Below are 14,152 nucleotides of genomic sequence, written 5' to 3' on the forward strand. Positions count from 1 at the left end.
CGTAGATGAAAAAATGCAGTCCTTGAGATTTGCTTATTTAATTATAAAGTGGTACCATTCATAATTACTCCGTTATAAATAAACTCTCACGGAATAAATGTTGAGGTAAATCGATGTGTTGTAAAAAACTAAATGAGTAAACAACTTCCGGTTTGAATGCAGGATTTATTTAGAGAGATCTGACGTGGGAGATCCAGGGAAGCTGTCGATTACTTTCTCCATTTCCTGGAGAGAAAAAGATAAAACCCGAAAACCTTTAATAGAAACAAAATAAAGTAGAATGGACATTGAACCGTTTTCTGTGGTAACTTAAGCATTCAGCTCCTTTTCTGTAACCCGTGTAGTATTAAAGCACGCTGGAATGAACAAACCTATTAGCTAGCTAGCGTGCTAATTCCACCACGCGTTAATGCTACATCGGTTACAGACAATAAGGCAAATGGAGCTGTCAGTCATCTGTAGACATCAACGATCTGTGTGCGGATGAAGCATTACATTGTTAAACATATACTTATTAATACTGATCGTTTTAGTCGTGGGAAGGGGACGTTAGCTCGCTACCGCGTTCCCAACGGTGCAGATAAAAATGGCTGCCACTCTGCTACGTTGACCCGAAGGGGAATCCATCGTTCTATTTTGTTTCTGAGTTAATCACTTTGGCACAAACCTGGTTGGTTTGTAAAGCGCTCTATAAATACATTTGAGAACGTCGGACCCCCGTCGGAGCTGGACGATGCTACGCTGGGATTGGCCCGTCTGAGTTTGAGGGGCGGGGCTTACGGTAGAGGCTCTGTTTACTGATGGGATGTTTACTGTACGGTCGTACCTGAACAAGTTTGTTCTTGTTGCGGTTGTTGCGGAGTCGGTAGACGCACTGAGACAGCTGAGCGTGGAGCTTCTCCAGCGGCTCCACCTCACAGCCCTCCGTTCTCTTCACGGCTCTGCTGAGGACGTTCTGGAAAAACACAACGACACGACTTAAAAACTAGACTAAACGGTCAAGTTGTCCGTGTCCAAAGTTGGAGAACCACAGAGTTCAGGAGGCGTGGACAAAGCCGCGTTGACTCGCCCTCAGTTTGCTGCGATCGACGACCAGCGGCGTTTCCTCGTCGAGCGTCTGCCCGTCGTTAAGCTCTGAGGAGGAAGACATCCAGCATTAATGAGTAGACAAGACCTGTCAATCACCTTGTAGCCCCGCCCTAAACCATAACAGCTTTAACACATGAAGCATAGACTTCTATACAACCAGAGGAGTCGCCCCCTGGTGGTCAGGAGAGAGAATGCAGCTTTAACACATGAAGCATAGACTTCTATACAACCAGAGGAGTCGCCCCCTGATGGTCAGGAGAGAGAATGCAGCTTTAACACATGAAGCATAGACTTCTATACAACCAGAGGAGTCGCCCCCTGGTGATCAGGAGAGAGAATGCAGCTTTAACACATGAAGCATAGACTTCTATACAACCAGAGGAGTCGCCCCCTGGTGGTCAGGAGAGAGAATGCAGCTTTAACACATGAAGCATAGACTTCTATACAACCAGAGGAGTCGCCCCCTGATGGTCAGGAGAGAGAATGCAGCTTTAACACATGAAGCATAGACTTCTATACAACCAGAGGAGTCGCCCCCTGGTGATCAGGAGAGAGAATGCAGCTTTAACACATGAAGCATAGACTTCTATACAACCAGAGGAGTCGCCCCCTGGTGGTCAGGAGACAGAATGCAGCTTTAACACATGAAGCATTGACTTCTATACGACCAGAGGAGTCGCCCCCTGGTGGTCAGTAGAGAGAATGCAGCTTTAACACATGAAGCATAGACTTCTATACAACCAGAGAAGTCGCCCCCTGGTGGTCAGGAGAGAGAATGCAGCTTTAACACATGAAGCATAGACTTCTATACAACCAGAGGAGTAGCCCCCTGGTGGTCAGTAGAGAGAATGCAGCTTCAACACATGAAGCATAGACTTCTATACAACCAGAGAAGTCGCCCCCTGGTGGTCAGGAGAGAGAATGCAGCTTTAACACATGAAGCATAGACTTCTATACAACCAGAGAAGTCGCCCCCTGGTGGTCAGGAGAGAGAATGCAGCTTTAACACATGAAGCATAGACTTCTATACAACCAGAGGAGTAGCCCCCTGGTGGTCAGTAGAGAGAATGCAGCTTCAACACATGAAGCATAGACTTCTATACAACCAGAGGAGTCGCCCCCTGGTGGTCAGGAGAGAGAATGCAGCTTTAACACATGAAGCATAGACTTCTATACAACCAGAGGAGTCGCCCCCTGGTGGTCAGGAGAGAGAATGCAGCTTTAACACATGAAGCATAGACTTCTATACAACCAGATTGTTTCCAATCACTCGGCCGTGCAGAAGAAATAAGTCGTTTTCCTTGCTCCTGGTGGACTTACGTGGAGGTCCGGAGCTGTTTCTGTGGTCGCAGTCCGGGTCGGTCTCGGTGCCACAGGAAGAGGCTGAAGATAAAAATAGTCATTGTAATCTGGGTTCTGAGGGTTCTGAGGGTTCTGAGGGTTCTCGTGGATGATGTGCTGTCGGTGTTTCGGGGAGCTTCACCTCTCCTGACGCGCGACGCTTTGATGTCCTCACATTTTCGCTCAAAGTCTTCGCTCAGCTCGTCTCTGATGAAGAAGTGCATCGTGTCGTTCAGGGCGTGTGCTCGCTGACGGATGCGACGGTCTGACACACACACACACACACACACACACACACACACACACACACACACACACACAAGGTAGACTACATCAACATTAATTAATGAAATATATAAATATCCCCTCTGTTGATTCTGCTTGTTCTCCCTTCAGGCATCAAAACCCTGTTAATCAGTTTTTACATTTTTTGTATTTACAATATAATTGTAAATACTGCAGGATAAGGCCTACTGATAATTTGAGATTTCTTATTTATTGTTGATTTAGATGTTGATGTGTGTTAGTTAAAGTTAGTTAGTTTAGATAATAATACAAAACATTAAATCCATTTTTAATTAATCAAAAATCAATTAGTTTTCCAAACATCCCAGAATTTAATTTAAGGAGACGTCTTGATTTGTCCGACCAAAACATTTAGATTATTAAGCCAAATTAAAACCAATAATTCTCAGATCTGAGAGGCCGTGAAGAAGAGGAGGACCTTTGGGGAGCGTCTCACCCATGGGGTTGATGTTGGGGTTGTAGGACAGGGCGTTCCTCCAGATGAGGTCTGCGTCCAACACAAACTCGGCCAAGGTGGAGTAGCGGTTGGCGTCGACGTTGGCCTGCAGCGTGGAGAGGTCCATGGGTGAGCGAATGACCTGCAGGTAGTCCATGACCTGGAGGAGGAGGAGGAGGATTCAAAAGGATTGAAGCATCGGCGGATAAGAGACAATTATGGAGACGAGGAAACAGTTTCTGTCTTTACGAACACCGTGAGCAGTTTTCAGACCCTTAAAAGATTCATTAAAAAGTAAAAGTCTTGATTTCCTAACAAACTGGAACAGAATCCACTCACCTCCGTGGTGTCGACCGGTCGTTTGAAGACCTGGAAGCGGCGGTCCGTAACCAGGCGGTCCGTGAGGTGGCGCAGATAGAGGCGGAGAGCCTGCAGCACTTTGTCCTCCTGCTCCTCCAGACGGAGGCGTTCCTGCTCCGTCAGCTGGCGGGGGGCAGCCAGGGGAAGGACCTCCATGCCCTGGGTCTCTGCGAGGAGGCGGAGGAGGTTACTCGTTTAACTTCTTCACCCTTCGTTTTCACGTCACACAAGACGGCGTTCACTCACGGGCTCTTCTCGTGGAGGGCGGAGCCTCGGCCGCCTGGTTCAGGATGAGGTCCCGGAGGAAGTCGTCCCTCTCCTGCCGGGTGGGAACGCCGACGGCGTGAACCTCCCCGCACTCCTCCCGAAACAGAGACTGGATCTGGGGAAACCAACTGAGGTCAGAGATCTGACGCAGTGTGAAGGAACAACAGGTTTCAGACACACACCTCTGGGTCCAGCTGGTCGTAGGGGACGCTGCAGGTGGCGAGGAGGAGGACGGGGGAGAGGGTGGGGACGCTGCCCAGCAGGCCGAGGAAGGAGGTCCTCACCGAGGAACCCACGGAGTCCCACCACTGCTGGATGTGGGGCAGGTAGAGGACGCTGGGAGGCGCCCGCCAGGCCGCGCGGAACACCTGAGGGAGCAGAGGACGGCGGCCATGTTTGTCTCTCGGTGCTCAAAAGATGACGAAACACGTCTGCAGTTGCCTCTCACCACCACCGGGTGTCACTAAAGGCCAGCTAAGCTTTATGTATTATATGTGGCATGAGTGCAGGTCTTAGTAACCACCACTAGATACTCAATTAACAAAAGTAAGTAAAATGGTGTATTCTAATTTTCTTCTCGTTCCTCAGTACTACGACATTAGAGGCCACGCCTCTTATTTCCTTAGCAGCACTGAGTCTCACATGCTTCTTTCAAATAACATGCTTCTTCAAACGGTTGTATTTCTAAATGTTTTCCAGTTTTTATTTATCTGTTAAAATTCTTTAAATGACACTAAAATAAATTATTTCTTCAGAACCATTTATTTTTAATATATTATTTGTAAAAATAAGTTTTTCTGTATTTATTTATTTGTAAATGTACAGCACTTTGAGCTACATAGTCTGTATGAAACGTGCAACAAATAAAGATTGTTATTGTTATCATCACCTGGTGGAACACTAGTTTTAATCGACTCTTTTGGTATTAACGGGCGTTTTAGTGAAGTGTTCCGCTGAGTCGTCACCTGGAGGCAGGCTTCCTCCGGGGAGGTGTTGCTGACACTGAACAGCGCCGGCGTGTCCAGGTTGTGGACCGTGAAGCGCTCCAGAGCGTGCAGGAGCGCTGGGGCCAGGTGGGAGGTGTGACCAGGGCGACCGGCCAGGAGCATCCGGGGACGGCAGGACGTCGGCCGGTTGGCCGCGCCGCTGAATTTGCAGAACAGACTCATGGAAACAGCTGGACCGTGTTTTTCCAAACACTAAAGTCAGTTCCCGAGCAGTCGTTGATCAAACAACTTCAAAGTGTTCTTAGTTTCTTGCTCGATACTTTGAAGGACCTTTCGGGGTTTGCTCATCACGTAAAGTTAAGTAAGGAAAGCAGGCACCGGGTTCTTCTGACATGTTTAAGACTCACCTGGAAAAGAAGCTGCTGCTCCTGGAGATGCTGGACGTGCCCTCGTCCTCTCCGTCCATCAAGACGCCGTCAGGAGTCCCAGAGGTCCGACCTGAGGAGCAGAAGACAACCGTTTAATAAAAGACATCATCGGGAGCGTCTCCGGGCAGCTCCGACTCACCCGGCGCCCTCTTCCTCTTCCTCCCCTGCTCGGCGTGCGGGAACAGCCTCTGCAGAGCCTCCAGGGCGCGGTGCAGGGCGCCGCCCAGCAGGGGGCGGACCACGGGGTGCAGGGCTTCGGCGGGCCCGGGGTCGCGGCGGTCGGAGGCCGGCAGCATCTTCTTCATCGCCGCCGCGAAGTCGCCAGGGCCGACGACGATGGAGGAGCAGTCCAGCCGGAGCTTCTGGGTCGTGGCGTAGATCTGCGGGTAGCGGCGGCGCAGAGCGCACAGCCCCGCCTCGGTGCACAGGCCCCGGAGGTCGGCGCCGCAGTAACCTGAGGGACAGGAAGTCGGTCAGCCAGCAGAGACACGTAATGGTGCCTAAACCTGCAGCGGTTTAAAGGGCAAAGGTCAACGTGACACTTCAGATTATAACAATAATAAAACTGTCTTTCTGTACGGACACATAACACGTGTTCAAATGATGAATGTGAGCTTTATAATAAAACTTCATCCTCCCGTCTGTAAAAAGTGTTTTTCTTCCAACAGTCGACGACTCGACTCCAGAACTCTTCTCACCGACACATCTCCCGGCCAGTTCCTCCAGGAGCTCTTCGGATGGACGTGGTCTCCACAGCCCGGTGTAGATCTTCAGAATCTCTTTACGGGACTGGAATCGACATGAAGACAACGACAGTCAGCCGCTCGGTCGCAGAAGCAAAGACCGACGAAAGGAGCTCCGGGAACCACAAGCGTCACCTCTCTGTCGGGCGGCCCGAAGAGGAACTCCCGGTCGAAGCGCCCGGGCCGCCGCAGCGCCGGGTCGATGGAGTCCAGGCGGTTCGTCGCTCCGATCACGACCACCTCCCCTCGGCCGTCCAGCCCGTCCATCAGAGCCAGCAGCGTGGTCACGATGGAGCTGCGGGGACGGACGCAAAAGAACAGCTTTGACGGGTGACACCTGTCAAAGCTGTTCGGTGTCGACCTCCGGTTGGTCCCGGAGAACCCTTCTGCCGCGCGGGGAGGTCTGACCTGTGGATCGGGTCGTGTCTGTTGGATCGCTCCGGAGCCAGGCCGTCGATCTCATCGAAGAAGATGATGGACGGACGCTGCTGGTAGGCCTGAAGACATGCACACACACACACACACACACACACACACACACACAGTGACTCGGTGAGTTGTAGGAGCCATGAGTTCTGTGTATATGTTTGATGACGTATGGGGGGCCCAGCAGAGGGAGGCCATGACATTAGTGTGTATACAGTTGTAACTGAAGCTCCCCCAAAGACAGGAGCAGGAGGTGAATCATGTTTCAAGCAGCTTTGATGGAGCCCACGAGGAGAAGACCAGCTGAGGAGCCACTGGAGACACCTTCAGATGGAATGAGTTCCTCTGTATCAGGTGGGTCAGGTGGGTCCGGTGGGTCAGGTGGGTCAGGTGGGTCAGGTGGGTCAGGTGGGTCCGGTGGGTCAGGTGGGTCAGGTGGGTCCGGTGGGTCAGGTGGGTCAGGTGGGTCCGGTGGGTCAGGTGGGTCCGGTGGGTCCGGTGGGTCCGGTGGGTCAGGTGGGTCAGGTGGGTCCGGTGGGTCAGGTGGGTCAGGTGGGTCCGGTGGGTCCGGTGGGTCAGGTGGGTCAGGTGGGTCAGGTGGGTCAGGTGGGTCAGGTGGGTCCGGTGGGTCAGGTGGGTCAGGTGGGTCAGGTGGGTCCGGTGGGTCCGGTGGGTCAGGTGGGTCAGGTGGGTCAGGTGGGTCCGGTGGGTCAGGTGGGTCAGGTGGGTCCGGTGGGTCAGGTGGGTCAGGTGGGTCAGGTGGGTCCGGTGGGTCAGGTGGGTCAGGTGGGTCCGGTGGGTCCGGTGGGTCAGGTGGGTCCGGTGGGTCAGGTGGGTCAGGTGGGTCCGGTGGGTCCGGTGGGTCAGGTGGTTCCGGTGGGTCAGGTGGGAGGTTTGACTCACCTGCTCAAACAGCAGCTGCAGCTGCTGCTCCGACTCGCCCACCCACTTGCAGAGGCAGTCGGCGCCCTTCCTCATGAAGAAGGACACCTTCCTGCTGCACCGGCTGAGCTCGTTGGCCAGCGCACGGGCGAGCAGCGTCTTACCCGTTCCCGGAGGTCCGTAGAACAGGCACCCTCTGGGGGGGGGGGGGGGGGGGGGGGGGGTATTTACATCATTTCTACAATTTATTCAAATAAAGTGCTAATGCATTAAACATCACAGGTTGCTTTGTGTTTTTGTTTTGTTAAATCACATAATTTATCTGATAAAAACTGTGCAATGTTATTAAAACACTAACGTTGTTTAAAAGTGTCTAAGTCACCAATGTGCTTATAAGAACGGAGATAAAGTGTCATATATACAACTCAAGGCAAAGAAAGATTATAATAATCCATATTAATGCAAAGAATAGAGACGTCGATACTTACAGGTGAACCTGAATGTAAGCAGGTAACACTCGTTAAGTACTACTGTAATCATGTAGTATGTATCATAAGTGTGTGTGTGTGCGTGTGTGTGTGTGTGTGTGCGCATGTGTGCATGGGTGTGTGTGTGCGTGTGTGTGTGTGTGTGTGCGTGCGTGCGTGTGTGTGTGTGTGTGTGCGTGTGTGTGTGTGTGTGCGTGTGTGTACATGTGTGTGTGTGTGTGTGTGCGTGTGTGTGTGTGTGTGTGTGCATGTGTGTGTGTGTGTGTGTGTGTGTGTGTGTGTGTCACCTGGGAGGCAGGATCTTGAACTTCACAAAGAATTCCGGGTTGAGCATTGGGAACAAGACCATCTCCTTCAGGGCTGAGATGTGATCCTCCAGACCGCCGATGCTGTCGAACCCCCCCTGAGGAGAGGAGGCAAGGAGAGGAGGAGAGGAGAGGAGGCAAGGAGAGGAGGAGAGGAGAGGAGGCAAGGAGAGGAGGCGAGGAGAGGAGGAGAGGAGAGGAGGCAAGGAGAGGAGGAGAGGAGAGGAGGCAAGGAGAGGAGGCGAGGAGAGGAGGAGAGGAGAGGAGGCAAGGAGAGGAGGAGAGGAGAGGAGGAGAGGAGAGGAGGCAAGGAGAGGAGGAGAGGAGAGGAGGAGAGGAGAGGAGGAGAGGAGAGGAGGCAAGGAGAGGAGGAGAGGAGAGGAGGAGAGGAGAGGAGGCATGAGGGAGCCAGACTTCCCTCTCAACCATCACAATGCACCTCGGAGGTCCAACTGACAAACCGATTGGTTGGAACGTACTGATTGGTCGATGTCTGCGGGGTCAACATCTGACCTTCTCCACCCGTTTCCAAAATTTCTCACGGCATCGTCGGAGCCTTCGTCTGAGTCTTCATCGGAGTCTTCGTCGGAGCCTTCGGTGGGTCTGGAGGAGCAAAGGAAAGGAAACCAGGAGACGGAGGTTAGGACCCTAAAACCGGATCAATGGAGGTCAGCAAAAAGGGACAAAGAGGCCAAACGTGACCGAGGCACACATTGGTTTCCTCAATGGAGAACAGGTCTCTCTCACTCTCTCACTCTCTCACTCTCTCACTCTCTCACTGGGACATTTCATTACATTTTTGCAACAATTTCACAACTTTCTGTCAAACTTCTTGTTTTAGGGCACAAAAAATGAATTCTGAAACTCCGCCAACGGGTCCGACCTGGAGATCCGTCCGGGTGGCGGTCCGGAGCCGGTCCTGAAGAACCCTCTCAGGAACTCTAAGGCGACGACGGGGAGAAACAAAACATCAGCGGGACTAAATAGAGCTGAGAGTCCTTACTCATCGTCTCCCCTCCCACCCCTCCATCTTTAGTGTTGGTACAAACCCTCCTCTTCCTCCTCTTCCTCCTCTTCCTCCTCGCCCTTCTCCTCCATCTTCTCCTCCTCCTCCTGTATCCGACCTTCAGAATCGAGCATCTGCAATTTTTAAATCACACACAAACTCGCTGAGAAAGAAAAAAAACAAAATAATATATATATAAATTATATATATATATATATTATATGTAATATATATATATGTATATATAAATTACATATATATATTATATGTAATATATATATATATATATTACATATAATATATATATTATATATATATATAAATTATATATATATGTAATATATATATATGTAATATATATATATACATTATATATATTATATGTAATATCTATATATATATTACATATATATATTATATATATATATGTAATATAATATATTACACTAATCATTATGGCACCAAGCAAAATGAATTGTGCGAATGCAGATTTCTCTAATTGAGACCCAGTAACCCCAGACCAGTCACCATGGTAACGCCACACTCACAGGTAGGTTTTGATAAATAAATATATATATATATATATATATATATATATATATATATATATATACATTAAGTGGATTTATTTTATAATATTATTATATTTTTTACATTTATATAAACGCATGTACAATATTTTTTACACTTGAATAAACAATAATCAAATGCAAAGACAGTTTTTTTTAACAATAAGCTCTGGAGTTGGTGTTCCAGTTCCAACGGTTACCCTGATCCCCCTGACCCCCCTTACCCCCCTGACCCCCTGATCCCCCTGACCCCCCTTACCCCCCTGACCCCCTGATCCCCCTGACCCCCCTTACCCCCCTGACCCCCTGATCCCCCTGACCCCCCTGACCCCCCTGATCCTCCTGACCCCTTCAGACTCACGTCCTCTTCCCGGAGCTCGGCGACCCGGCGCCGGATCCTCGGCGCACCTCGCTGCGGGGATTTGGAGCTCCTGACCGGCATCTGACAATTCGTCTTGTTTAATGTTCCTGCTTCTCGTCAAACTCACAACAGACCGACAGACCGACTGACCGACTGACCGACGACCGACGACCGACGACCGACTGACCGACTGACCGACGACCGACAGACCGACTGACCGACGACCGACTGACCGACTGACCGACAGACCGACTGACCGACTGACCGACAGACCGACTGACCGACGACCGACTGACCGACTGACCGACTGACCGACGACCGACAGACCGACTGACCGACGACCGACTGACCGACTGACCGACAGACCGACTGACCGACGACCGACTGACCGACTGACCGACAGACCGACTGACCGACGACCGACTGACCGACTGACCGACTGACCGACGACCGACAGACCGACGACCGACAGACTGGATTCACCTTGAAAGCAAACCGCCGCTCTGTCGCCACCTAGTGACGGCGTGACGTAAGTTGCGTAACGTTTACATTTTTAAGTATATATATATATATATATATATATATATATATATATATATATGTATATATATATCAGTCACTGATTTAAAAACCCAATAACTTGAATCAAAACTTGTTTTAGAAATAAAACCATAAATTATATGTATATATATATATATATATATATATATATATATATATATATATATATATATATATATATATAGATATAATTTTTTTTTAACTGATAACAAAATATATCTTTCTTTCAATCATTTTATTTTAAGTTTAAGTAAGCAAAAGACGAGCAAATAATAAAAAGAAGTGTGAGATTAATACATTGTTTTTTATTACACCAAATCCATATTTTTTCAACCTAAAATAAAGATTTTCTTTTTGTTTGTTGCCTTAATAAGATGACCTTAAACATCTAAATAACCACCATATGTTCTAAATATATATTACAGCTGTTAGTAAATATACATTGTGGTTCAACTGTGCTTTATTGTCTCAATCAACAGACACACTCAAAGGTCAAAGGTCAGAAGCAGCTGCAAATTAATGCATGAAAGTTTCTGCTTCTTTTTAAAAAAAATGGCCCAACGTCTGCTGCACTGCAGCTCAATCAATCAATAATCAATCATATTTATTTCTCAAACAGACAAATAGCAAGACAAATGTATTCGTAGTTCAAACATGACTTAGGGAAGACCCACACACATTATCCAAAGAGTCAAGAAAGAAAGAAAAAATACACAAATATATATATATATTCAATATATTTAATAACTCAATGCCTACTGATTGGTATATTGATTATTTCAAATTAGATTATTGATGAGTTGGACGTCAGCTTCAAAAATTATAGTCCTAAAAGTCGGAGTGTCTTTCAGCAAACGACTTCTTTTAATTCACACAACGAGATTTCAGGCTTCACTGATCTCTTAAAGTTGCTATATTGTTTTTCCAAATAAAGACGTCTTAAACAATCAAACAACAGGATGACAACACGTATAAGAGTAAAACATGAGCTTAAACATGAGACATGAGCTTAAAATCAATAGTTTTTGTATTTAAGAAAAAAGCGCTGACGACCAGTAAATAACTAAAATATTCAGTTTCAAGTGACATTTATTTCTTTTGCAAACCGTATTCATCTTATAAAGCGATCAAATTCATCATTTAAAAAGTCGGGCTCACATCTATGACGCAATAGCTGCACATTCAAAGCTTCTAAAATGCATTGAGAATAATTTTTAAACAAAATATTATTGTACTGAAAGTGTCCCATTGTCATTGTTGTTATTTTAATGGCAACTTTTATAAAATGAGCAATGTGAATGAATGAGATGGTGCGAGATCTAGCTAGGCTAACAAACGTGATGCTAGGCTAACAAACGTGATGCTAGGCTCTCAAACGTGATGCCTAGGCTCTCAAACGTGATGCCTAGGCTATCAAACGTGATGCCTAGGCTATCAAACGTGATGCTAGGCTAACAAACGTAATGCCAGGCTATCAAACGTGATGCCTAGGCTATCAAACGTGATGCTAGGCTAACAAACGTGATGCTAGGCTAACACATGTGATGCTAGGCTAACAAACGTGATGCTAGGCTCTCAAACGTAATGCCAGGCTATCAAACGTGATGCCTAGGCTATCAAACGTGATGCTAGGCTAACAAACGTGATGCTAGGCTAACAAACATGATGCCAGGCTAACAAACGTGATGCCAGGCTATCAAACGTGATGCTAGGCTAACAAACGTGATGCTAGGCTAACACATGTGATGCTAGGCTAACAAACGTGATGCTAGGCTAACAAACGTGATGCCAGGCTAACAAACGTGATGCCAGGCTATCAAACGTGATGCTAGGCTAACAAACGTGATGCTAGGCTAACACATGTGATGCTAGGCTAACAAACGTGATGCTAGGCTAACAAACGTGATGCTAGGCTATCAAACGTGATGCTAGGCTAACACATGTGATGCTAGGCTAACAAACGTGATGCTAGGTTAACAAACAAGATGCCAGGCTAACAAACGTGATGCTAGGCTAACAAACGTGATGCTAGGCCACCAAACGTGATGCTAGGTTAACAAACGTGATGCTAGGTTAACAAACAAGATGCCAGGCTAACAAATGTGATACTAGGCTAACAAACGTGATGCTAGGTTAACAAACAAGATGCCAGGCTAACAAACGTGATGCTAGGTTAACAAACAAGATGCCAGGCTAACAAACGTGATACTAGGCTAACAAACGTGATGCTAGGTTAACAAACGTGATGTTCCCGATGCCGTTTGTCTACACAACTATTTAGTGCTGAAAGGCAGCTTACTATTTACTTACTATTTATAATGTCGCAAACAACCGTGTTATAAAAGCAATGAGGTCCTGGAGGCAGGACGGTATCGTCAGGAAGGCTGGTTTGTCTGCTGACATGACCAGTTCACGTTTTCTAACTTGGAATGGTTCAAGGTATTTGTCTACCTGGATGGGGGAGTTTAAGTAGGAGGAAGTAGACGTGGCCTCAGTCCCTCCAGACTCCCTTTGAGAGCGTCAACTGGGAGATGTTTGTCTGGTAAGGCCTCACTGCTTCCCTCACCACCTGTTGGCCCAACATCACAACATAGGCAAGTACAGTTTATTATACTTAAAGGAGCAATTAAAACAAAAAGTCAGAAGCCATCACTTAAATTAACCCGTGACAATACAGGACTCTGGTCCTCTTCTGGTCCATCTGTGTGGCCTGCAGGGGGCGCTCAGCCTGCTCCGGGACGCTGTATTTGCTATGTCTAATGTTTACCAAGTTCTGAATGGGTCACAACAAAAATACCTCGGTTTTCTATTTGTTTCCAACATTTTAAAACTTGACCTACACATCTAATTCCTCCTTAAACATGCCTATTGCCGTACTATTCCCTCTGTATATGATGTGTGCAGTTTAAGATCAAATGGATCACAATTTAAAGCACGTGGGTTAATGGTGCATTTGTTTCTAATCTTACATTTAGAGCATGAATGGTATTTTGGATACGGGTTACAGGAATACCTACAGAGATCGGATCAAGATATCTTTTATATAATATTGCAATGTTGTAGACTTAGAAAAACATGCAACTCTTCCCTGTGATCTTTGGTCCAGTGCTAACTGACTTTTTTGGGGGGGGAATCTTTGTACAAATTCGCCGCAGTGTCAGGATCAACTGGCACACGCCTCGATAGATCTTATTCACCTTGTGCTTCCTTTAGGCAAGATCAGAAAACACCTAAAGATTTCTGTTCATCGAGCCAGAAGAAACTAGCTCGCTAAACTTCAAGAGGACTTGAAGTTATACTAGAAATCAAAGGATGGTTTTGCTCTGGCGTCACTAAAGAATAAGTTCTGATGCACTTCTGTCCATCCGGACAATGGATCCCTTCTTACACTCAAGGTGTCGTCCTGTTCTGATGCGAGGGCTCAGGACAAGGTCATGTTCACAATGGGATATAAAGGATGCTAGAGAGAACATGTAAACGTTGACTAAAGACTCTGGAATGCATAAAGTCAAACTTGTTTATTCATGTTCAGTCATCTGGTCTCCTAGTTATGTTCATTTTATGTACACTTTAAAATCACCCAGTGGGGAAATTCTTCTCTGCATTCTACCCTTAGTTATTGACCAGTGGGCTGCTA

The 14,152-nt window shown here is 47.4% G+C and overlaps 1 protein-coding gene across 1 annotated transcript; it reads right to left on the reverse strand.

Annotated features, from left to right (window-relative positions):
* Nucleotides 1-165: 165 nt before the first annotated feature.
* Nucleotides 166-10,035, reverse strand: LOC117750479 (ATPase family AAA domain-containing protein 2B-like). The gene is made up of 21 exons (XM_034561717.1): nt 9,941-10,035; nt 9,068-9,111; nt 8,902-8,959; nt 8,498-8,621; nt 8,001-8,116; nt 7,189-7,421; nt 6,326-6,446; nt 6,053-6,212; nt 5,873-5,963; nt 5,314-5,628; nt 5,154-5,244; nt 4,765-4,945; nt 3,982-4,167; nt 3,779-3,914; nt 3,512-3,699; nt 3,173-3,332; nt 2,573-2,695; nt 2,410-2,472; nt 1,070-1,134; nt 827-955; nt 166-225 (listed from the first exon to the last, which is right to left on the reverse strand). Exons 1-21 carry the CDS (start codon nt 10,033-10,035, stop codon nt 166-168), a joined length of 2,739 nt encoding a protein of 912 aa, XP_034417608.1.
* Between the last annotated feature and the right edge of the window lie 4,117 nt (nt 10,036-14,152).

The sequence above is a fragment of the Cyclopterus lumpus genome, chromosome 21 (assembly GCF_009769545.1).
Source record: "Cyclopterus lumpus isolate fCycLum1 chromosome 21, fCycLum1.pri, whole genome shotgun sequence".
In the NCBI taxonomy this organism is placed as follows: domain Eukaryota; kingdom Metazoa; phylum Chordata; class Actinopteri; order Perciformes; family Cyclopteridae; genus Cyclopterus; species Cyclopterus lumpus.